Here is a 9,976-nt window from a genome sequence, read left to right as displayed (position 1 = left end):
GGAAATTGGAAACGTTTGAGGGAATAAACACGCTCCCCCTAACCAAACGTCACCTATCATATCCAAATCCGACCCCGAAGTTGGCCGGTAAGATTGTTGTGTGAGGTAAACAAGCAGCAGCAAGAGGACCGGGCAAAAGCCGGCTGTTGAACGCGCGATACCACTTTATGGGGTTTTCATCGAAATGTCGGCGCCAGGGGTAATTTTTCGATGCTTCGATAGAAACTGCATAAGTATCAAATCGAGTAACTTCCTTTTGAATTAGAATGTGCGAAATTGAGTCCTTTTGTTTAGCTAAATGTCAGTTAAAATTTGAACTAAATTTGATAACTTCATCTCAAGGACGTCATGGTCCAATGCAATAGAGAAGCTTCTTTGAATAACAACCAGTAGCTTTAATTTTTTTTTCTCAAAACAACCATCGCGAGACGTCTCGTTTTGGTGCCGCGACGCCTGCGCTCGCCTTTTGGCTGGAGTAGTCGTCGTCGTCGTCGTGGCTTGTATTTTCTCCATCATACTTCCAGTTCAGCTTCGGTCGCGTTCAGTCGGTTCTGTATTTGTAGTACCCTTCTTTTATCGTCAGTCAGTCTCATCGCAGCAATGTCCACAAAATGCGGCGCGTCGCCTCCTACGTCTCCACGAATTTCATGTGAATTGTGAACATTGACTGATGAAGATCTTCTTTGAGCATCGCCCTCGCAGTCGATAATTAAGATTCGAAGCCCATCTAGACTGTGCTGTTGTTATCAAGTGCCGGCTATTTAAGAGTAGAGCCAAGAACAAGTCAAGAGTGTTGATCTGTGTGTGATATTTGCCAACAAATATTAGGCCTCTGGTGGTTATCGCAGGTTACGATAAGCCATATTTGAGGGGCAACTCTACAGCGTTCGTCAATTTTGTCGGATACAAAAAGCGTCGAAGGCTGGTGAAAAAGCAAAATTCATCATTGTTCTACCAAGGCGGTTTCAAGGTGTGTTTTGTACAATAAATTGCAAAAGTATATTGGCGAAACACAAGCGCTCGTTTGTGCAATTTGCCAATAAACATTCGAGAAGTCACCCCATGGGCGACGTCATTTCTCCGGGGTGTTATTTACATATCGACCGGTGTGTGCACCGCCATTGAAGCGACCCAAATGAATGCGAAAACTTGATAATTGTCAATTTGTTGAACAATTGCTCCTACCGGCGACCCCGAAAAGCTGATTTCCTATTCAAGAAGTTTCTGAAACTTTGTACCATTTTTTTTCTTCATTTGACCTCATTGGTTGTCGGGTATCAAGAAAACAGTGAATATCGATCGATTTGTGAAAGGAGTCCCCAGCTCTATCTGTCATGCGAACACGAGCCAGAGTCAGTCCAGCATAAGGGGGGTGTAAAATTTCCCACCAGCCGCGAATGAAGATATTAATACATAGGCATAACCAGGCTAGTTTTTTGGGAGGTGATGCGAGCAACTTCAATGAATTCATTCATTGTTATGTCACACAAATTGTGTACATAAGTTTTTCATGAGGAATAAAAGGAGGCCTCCACACAGTGAGACCTCGATAGAACCACATGGCCAAGACATCCCCGATATTAGGTAATCGTTCTACATGCCACATGCAAGAGTGATGAGCAATATTGTTGTAGGTATTTATAAATTCAAAACCGGAAGATGTGTCACATACAGCTGCTACGCGGAACCAACCTTGGGGGACAGTTTCTGAACCGTGCCACAGTTTGGAATAGATTTCTAACAAAATCCAAAACAGCCCGCTCACCTACTACCAGCTCGATAAATGAGATGCGCTTTGCTACTTCCTTCTTACCTTCCTCATGTTTTGAATTGCGAACTTGAAGCTTCAAGTGATTGACTAATAGCTTAAATGAGATGCGTTATTTTGGTTCCGTTGTTTTTCTATTCCTAACATTTCAATTTACTATCATAAGCATCATAAGTTCATTAACTACCTATATGTTTACCAAATCAGATGCGCGTGTGATTTTTGTGTGTTTCCGTTTTTGCTTATACGTTCGTTGAAGTCTTTGCTGCGCTCGAGTGAATCCCTACTGAAGATGTTAGCTTACCGACTTCCATCCCACTAATTAATATAGGACGATCAAAGATATGGTTGCGCCAAATAACGAGTGAGACGCGGGCGTTTTTTTTTTGTTTAAATCCCAGATAGGCGTTAACGTATCAGCTGGCTCAGTCTGCTATCAGTGACAAGCTATTATCGTGTTCTCGCGCAGACAATACTGTTAAGCCAGTTAGTACGCGCCAGTTGGTTGAACTCTTTAAGCGGTGCAATAAACGAGTTGACAATTAGGTGGCAGTTTAGTGTCACATTATATCGATATTGTAATTGGTTTCCGGAGGTGCGTCGTTTGGTGCTTCCATGTGTCATTTTTTTCACAAAGTGGTTTATAGACTTTTCAGAGTGATCTGAAGTCCCTTGATCATCACTAATTTAAATGCAAAATTGAAAACTGATTCAAGTGTGTAACATTTACAAAAATTCAATGTAGAGTATCCGTACTACTAAGTTCTCTGTTCTACTAATTATGTCATCAGTATCAGTAAGAGTGGAATAATTTCAAGCAGAATTTTATGCCAAAATCGATAGCAAACTGAGACCAAAATAAGGTGTCAACAAGGTGGCAAAATAAAGCATCCTTCAGATTTCAATTTTTAATTTGGTAGCAAGTGGAGAGCAGGATTTGCTATCAACAATAAAGTGAGTTCCCGTACTTTTTGAAAATATTTATAACTTTCTTGTATAAAATCAAATGGAATCAACCAAACAATAGTAACATTCTTTGAAATCTTGGCTATCAGATTGAACCGAAAAAATAGCGAGAATAGCTCAAAATAACCTAAAGCTCGCTTCAGATAGAATTGGAACAAAAACAATTGCCTGCATTTCAGTTATTTATTATTGAATTCAAGATCTTTTTTTATACCAATGAAACGTTTTTTTTTCATACTTTTAAGAAAAAATACGGATAAATTCATTCGTCACTGTTTTGAAGTAATTCTCGAATCTTTCCTGTAACACGGCTCATTAGGCGGCGCACATCTTCTTCATCCATCGTTTTAGCTATCTTATTCCACCAGGTCTTCATCTGATTGATGTCTTTAATAACCTTTCTCTTTGCCTTGAGTCTCCTCTTCATGATCGCGCAGTATTTTTCAATAGGGCGGAACTGGGGGCAGTTGGGTGGGACTTTGCTGTTATAAAATGACAGCTTGCCAAATCTGGCCAAAACATGACGGGATGATCGTGGGATCTAATGAAAGGTAAAATTCGCCTTTGAAGACACTTTTTTCGGTATTGTTCTGACGTCATTGTCTTTTTTGTAACGAAAACTTTCGCTTTTGGCCACAGCTACAAATGCCCTGTCAAATCATAAATTTTCGAATTTGTCTTAATTATGTATTTACTTACTGATCTCGTGCCGATCCTCCGGTGCATAGGGCCGTGGTAAAAGACCTCCACTGTTGACGATCCGGAGCCAGCGTCTTCACCTGGTCCCAGTCAAGATTCTCGTCGACGGTTCGGATTTCAGCGACTAGGCTTCACCGCCACGAGTTTCTGGGTCTGCCTCTTCTTCGATGACCTTCTGGATTCCAATCTAGTGCCTCTCTGCAAATCTCGTTTTCATCTTTCCGCAGCGTGTGCCCAATCCATCTCCACTTACGTTCCCGAATCTCGATTTCTAGCGCCCTTTGATGACACCGGCGATGTAGCTCCACATTCGAGATCCAGTTGCCAGGCCACCAAGCGCGGATGATGTTCCGCAGGCAGCGGTTTACAAATACTTGCAGTTTTCGCGTCGTTACCGCATATGTGCACCAAGTTTCGCACCCGTACAGCAATACGGATTTGACGTTTGAGTTGAAGATTCGGATTTTCGTTCGTAGAGAGATCTGGCGTGACCGCCAGATGTTTCGGAGACTCGCAAACACAAATCGGGCCTTTCTGATCCGTGTTTCGATGTCTTTCCTGGTACTACCATCCGGTATTATCTGGCTACCAAGATACTGGAAGCACTTCACTTTCTCGATTTGTTGCTCCGCTACCATGAAACTGGAGGGTTTTCCTGTGTTGATCTCCATCGACTTGGTCTTTCCGACATTGACTTTGAGACCTGCTGCTTTGGAACTTTCGATGAGGTCGTCGAGTTTGCTCTGCATATCCGGTTGTGTTTGGGCGAGCAAAACAATATCGTCCGCCGGGTCAAGGTCGTTCAGTTGCTCCATTGTTGAAAGATTCCACGGCAATCCTCGGTTCGGAGCACAGTCGATCGATCCAGTCAGAATCTCATCCATTACGATGAGAAAAAGTAGCGATGATAAGATACATCCCTGTCTCACTCCAGCAGTTACCGGGATTGGTTCGGACAAAACACCATCGTTTGAGCTGATCTGTTCGATCGGTCAATAACTGACCTGCTCGGTCTTTCAGCGGCATTATTGCATTAGTCCTTGCACCACAGAGGCGGCGAGAAATGTCATAAAGTAATCGGATATCTCCATTGGCGGCGGCTCTTTCTCCCTCTTCGGCTAGGGCTCGGCTGTCCAGGCTCTCTTGTCTCGTCTACAAGCTCGATTAACTGCCTTTTCCAGCTCCGCATATCGTAAGCGGGTTGCTGCTTTGGCTGACCCGGTACATGCCTGCTCAATTCCGACTTTCGCCTTTCTCCGATCATCGACTATCCTCCAAGTTTCATCCGACATCCATTCACTTCTTCTTCTACAAACTTTATCGAGAGTACCATGGCTCGTCGTGATAAAGGCATTCTTGATTCTACACCACTGTTCTTCGACTGTTCCTTCTGTCGGAATCCGAGGCTCGGGATTCAAGCTGTTCAACGTATGCCCTTTTCACCTCTGGATTCTCCAACCGGCGAACGTCGTATCGACACCCGACTTTCTCCTCGCGCCGTTGGACACGCGCAACTCTCAGTCGTATCTCGCCAAGGACGAGGTGATGGTCAGATGCAAGGTCTGGTCTGGACTCCTGGTCGTCTTAGAGCCGCCCAGATGTTTTCATGGTTCAGTCGGTCGAATGCCTTTTCGAAATCAACGAACATCAGCAGAAGAGTCCTGGAATTCGTTGATTGGTTCTGTATTATTTGTAGCGTTGTGATGTGGTCCACACATGATCGTCCGGTTCGAATCCAGCTTGTTGACGTCGGAGTGTTGCTTCAATCTTCTCGTGTATCCTGCCTTTTTTTCTCAGGGATTTTAAACCAATCGTGGATCCTGTTTAGGATCACTTTGCAGAGTACTTTAAGAATTGTAAAGATCAAAGTTATGCCTTTATCAGATACCTACTAACAAATCCTGCAATATCAAACAGTGGTTCAATTTGACTATCGTAAGGGATTTGAAAGGGGACCTTGTGGTCAAATTAAGAAGTTACCTGCTTTTAATTATTTCAAAAAATGAGAATTTTTTCAAATTCAAATAGAGACCCAATTTTTTTAAAATAATCTGTTTCTTTTTTTCAGTATTATTCAGAGAAAAAAAAATTCATTAAACCACCAACATGACCGAATCAAGTGAATCGTCCGGTGATGATAAAAACGTGAACCGGTCAAAAGCTCAGCAGAAGAAGACTGCGGACAAGTATTTAGCCAACTACCGCAATCTGCTGGGACCGGGGACGAGCCACATGACCGATATGACCAAACGGTACCAAGCGTCATACCCCTTTCCAAAAGATGGTCAAGTAAGCCCAGCCGAACTGAAACGGCTGGTCCTCGAAAGCGAACGAATCCGCACCATGGTAGCGAAAGAAGCCGATGGAGATGCGAAGAAGAAGGTGGCCCTGGAACAGGTGGTTCGAGAAATTTTGGATGAAATTGGCTTGGACGAAAGTTTACCGACAATTCGGACGCTGGGAACTATTTTGAATTATATCTTCGGGAGAATCTTGAGTGGATTGCACGTCAACGAAACACAGTTGAAACAGGTTAGAAAATTTTTGGTTTGAAATTGTTTACATTTTACAATGAAATCTTTGATCTTTCTTTGTAGCTGAAATCAAAATTCGGCAAGCAAACCGTTCTTTATCTGCCGAGCCATAGAAGTTATGGGGACTTCATCCTGATGTCTTATGTATCATTCTGCTACAACATAGCGATCCCTGGGATTGCTGCCGGTATGGATTTCCATTCGATGGCTTTTATGGGAACGATCCTACGCAAAACGGGCGCTTTCTACATGCGACGAAGTTTCGGTAACGATCAGATGTATTGGACCGTTTTCAAAGAATACATGCGTCAACTGATAAAGGCGTACGATAGGGGAGTAGAATTCTTTGTCGAAGGAACTCGTAGTAGGAGTAACAAAGCCTTGACTCCCAAAATTGGACTACTTTCGATGGCTCTTGAACCGCTGTTTATGGGAGAAATACCGGATGTGCTCGTCGTACCCGTTAGTATATCGTATGACAGGCCTCTAGAGGAACTTTTATTCGTTTACGAACTGTTGGGTGTTCCCAAACCGAAAGAATCTACCAAAGGATTATTGAAAGCTATGAGTATACTGAAGGAGAATTACGGTTCAATCTACTTCGAATTCGGTGACCCAATCTCAGTTCGAGAGTATTTAGGTAGTGATTTGAACCGTATTCAGCATGCAGTCAACCCGACTCACATTCAAACGCTTACAAAATCTGAGCTAAGTCTTATTCAAAATCTGGCATTCGACGTAGTTCATTTACAGCAGCAAAAAATAGTACTCACTACATTCCATCTGATATCTGTCTATTACAATTACAAGAAATACCTAGGAAAGTCGATAACCTTGGATGAGTTGATCGATGGCCTCGCTTTGCTTCATCAAATATTCAACGATTTGGGAGCGGTAACGACCATCGAAAGAACCGGGAATTCCGGGACTGATCGTGCCCTTATCGAAAAAAGTGTCAACGAAGCCCTCACAGTGCACAGAAACATTCTACAGTTGACAAACGATAATGTTCTTGTAATTGCCAAATCTCACCACGATTTCAGTCAAGTCGACAAGCGGAAACTCAAAGGCCACAATTTGTCGGACATAGTTATGAAACTGTCAGTGCCAATCTTCACCCTGCAACTGTACTGCAACCCATGCCTGCATTGGCTAGCACAACCCGGCTTTCTGCTGTTGGTAGCCAAAGAATTATTCTTCCGAGTAGGTGCCATTGCTAGGACGACCCTTAGACAAGCCGTCGCCGGTTTACGGTGTCTCTTTGCAAGTGAATTTGTTTTCCACTCACGCCGGGAAGAACGAGAATTCGAACAGGCCTTGAGACATCTGACCAAGTTCGGTTTGCTAGACGATCGAGGGGATGTGATCGAACTGAACCGGAACAGTGCCGGTATGGAAAATATCTACCTAAGTACCGTGGGACCGTTTGTGTGCTGCTATCTGCAGGTCACCTTCGTTTTGTTGGATCAGGTGATTTTATTTTACTATGGACCTCATATAACTATGATTCTAAATTTAAACATTCAACTTTTTCTAGCTTTCCTCATCGTCTTTCAAAGAGAAAGATTACCTGGCTCGAGTGCAGGAACACGTGGAGCTACTTCTGCTTCGCAAAGATCGCAACGTACATCCGTACTGCCTTTCCTTGGATAGCATCAGTCTGGCCCTTCATTCCTTGGTGGCCCTCGGGGCCATTAGCAAGCGAAAAGAGTATGTCGAATAATTTGATAAAATTTATGAAATGAAACATTCACCTCTTTATCCAATTATTAATTCAGGAATGATGTCACAATTTTCACCGTGGATCCAGTTAGAGTCCAGTCACTGAACCAACAGCTTCGCTCGTACTGTGGCCAGCTTCCATTCGATTTCCTCACATTCCAGGGCGACGTGATGGTCGATTCAAAGTTGTAGAACTCGGCCATCCCGGGAACTGCGACAGCAGCATTCGCCGGTTTAATGGATATACGCCCATCGATAACGACGCCCACTTCGACGGTCCGGAACGTCTTCCAGCTGGTGCGGCTGGTGTTGGCCATCGTGACCCGGGTGACGTACGGTTTGCTACAGCTGACGCGCCTCGGCGGGGTCTGTGCGCTGGAAAAGTTGGCCTCCATACGTTGGAAGTGATCGTTTTTTTGTGCTGTGGATACAGTTAATGAATAACAGAACACACAAATTAAGACATTCACGAAATGTCCTAACAGTTTATTGGCTAGTATGAGCTCCATGGGTTTAGAGAGGTGCCGTGAACATACCGCTTTCCTCATATTCATGAATCTTTCATTTGAATCAACCACCGGTTAAATGCTTGCTATCTCGACGAGAAACTAAAAATACAAATCTGGAGCTATTTCCGTTAAAAAACGTTAATTTTGATTTCAGATTTAAAAGTTACAATAGTATCGTAAACTCGTTCATTTTCGCAGAAACTTTTAGTATAGAATTATTTCCAGCTAACAAGACTAACATTATATCATGGATTGCATGATCAATATTTACTAGTCTGTGATACAGTTTTACATAATATGTATTTAATAAGCAAATCTGGCTCAAAATAACGTTTTATTGAGGCGCTTGGAATCAGAGGGTGAAAGTGTACAAATGATAGTTGGGAGAAAACGCGCAAAGGTGCTAGATTTTTCTTATTTTTTTAGATTTCTAGCAGTTTTAATACATTCGAAAAGTGTTAAAAAAAATTATAACAAATCCAAGTTTTGCACCAGATGTAGTTAAAAACGTAAAGAATTGTTAGGGATGAATCATCCTTCGGGATGAAAATCCCCAAAACAAGAAAAAAAAAAAAAGTAAAGAATTGTTTGGTATACTTATCTCAAAACTGATGATTTTGGCAGTTGCACCCCTCTGATGCCGAGGGCCTCAATTTATCTTCTAAACAAGGATATTTCTGCCTGACGGTCAAACCATTTAAATTTTATTTATCCTAGGCAAGGTTTTTTACAATCGGTATGTTCACGATGAAAGCAAGGTAATTTATGTACTAACCAAATATAGGGACCTCTATTGATTTAAGTTACTAGTCAAAAAGTGTTTGCGCATGTGGAATGAATAAACGCCGGGCTGAGTGCAGTAAGTACATAAATGTTAACGAGTCTATCTAAATGATATGTGTATTTTGGATAATGTGTATCGAATTGTGTTGATTGTTTTTTATTTTAGCTAAAACAAAATTATTCAACCAACATGTAACCAACTGGTACTAACGCTGAAGAATTAATAATAAAAGTGTCTCATAATAAAATTACAACAAGTTTGCAAGTTTCAGCAACACGCGGTTGACTTTTATTTGTGTCATCCGAAATGTTTTAAATTTTATGATTTACTCACCTATTACATGACAGCGCCGATTATCCAGTTAAAGTTTGTCGATGCGAGCTTCTGGGCAAGCCTTTTCTCGGCTCTGCGTTGTCGTTGCCAGCCTTCTAGAGTTACGGTTAATGTTGTACACCACATTTTCAGTCTTTGAAGTCTTGTTTAGCAGTTATCTGCTTTTTCGCGTATCGTAAGTTTAATGCTGTTTTGTTTTTCTAACTGGTGGACAATTTTTCAGATTGCATTTTTTTGTATTACAACCGATAGGTTTTAGCGTTAATCGAAGAATGGAAAATTTCTGTTCTTTGACCAGTCGATTGCTTTGATGTGATTCCAATTCAACGGCCTACTTCTGAGTTCTGACTTCTTAGAGCAAGTTCACTGGTGTTGGGTGTTGGTAGAAATTTTGTCACTTTTAGCACATTTTGAAAATTTGGCCAAGGAAAAACATTTTGAAGATCTGTCATCGAGTTTTTTTAACAACACGTGTTGTAGTTTCGTATACTGTGATGCAAAAATAGCAAAACACCAAGGTTTTTTACGTACTGCGTAAAAAAACTGTGCAAAAAAACGTGTTAATTCCCGAAAACCATGTAAAAAAACCTGGTAACCATGTAAAAAAACCTGACTTGAGACATGCGAACTGGTGCCTAAGACTTGAGACCTGATAACTGAG

The 9,976-nt window shown here is 42.0% G+C and overlaps 1 protein-coding gene across 2 annotated transcripts; it reads left to right on the top strand.

Annotated features, from left to right (window-relative positions):
- Positions 1–531: 531 nt before the first annotated feature.
- On the top strand, positions 532–9,233 carry LOC129759839 (dihydroxyacetone phosphate acyltransferase). Of its 2 annotated transcripts, none has more exons than XM_055757372.1 (5): positions 532–970; positions 5,502–5,965; positions 6,031–7,437; positions 7,505–7,677; positions 7,746–9,233. In XM_055757372.1, the coding sequence occupies exons 2-5, from the start codon at positions 5,540–5,542 to the stop codon at positions 7,879–7,881; spliced, it is 2,142 nt and encodes a 713-aa protein (XP_055613347.1). In that variant the 5' UTR covers positions 532–970; positions 5,502–5,539; the 3' UTR covers positions 7,882–9,233. The 2 variants fall into 2 exon arrangements, with proteins under 2 accessions (XP_055613347.1, XP_055613348.1); XM_055757373.1 differs by lacking the exon at positions 532–970 and adding an exon at positions 1,153–1,584.
- The last annotated feature ends 743 nt before the right edge of the window (positions 9,234–9,976 follow it).

Source organism: Uranotaenia lowii, unplaced genomic scaffold, assembly GCF_029784155.1.
Source record: "Uranotaenia lowii strain MFRU-FL unplaced genomic scaffold, ASM2978415v1 HiC_scaffold_288, whole genome shotgun sequence".
In the NCBI taxonomy this organism is placed as follows: domain Eukaryota; kingdom Metazoa; phylum Arthropoda; class Insecta; order Diptera; family Culicidae; genus Uranotaenia; species Uranotaenia lowii.
This window is presented reverse-complemented; position numbering and strand designations above follow the sequence as displayed.

Coding starts and splice junctions, on each gene's coding strand:
- LOC129759839 (XM_055757372.1), top strand. CDS start 5,540: ATGACCGAATCAAGTGAATCGTCCGGTGATGATAAAAACGTGAACCGG. Junction 7,438..7,504: donor CCTTCGTTTTGTTGGATCAG/GTGATTTTATTT, acceptor AACTTTTTCTAG/CTTTCCTCATCGTCTTTCAA. Junction 7,678..7,745: donor GCCATTAGCAAGCGAAAAGA/GTATGTCGAATA, acceptor TTATTAATTCAG/GAATGATGTCACAATTTTCA.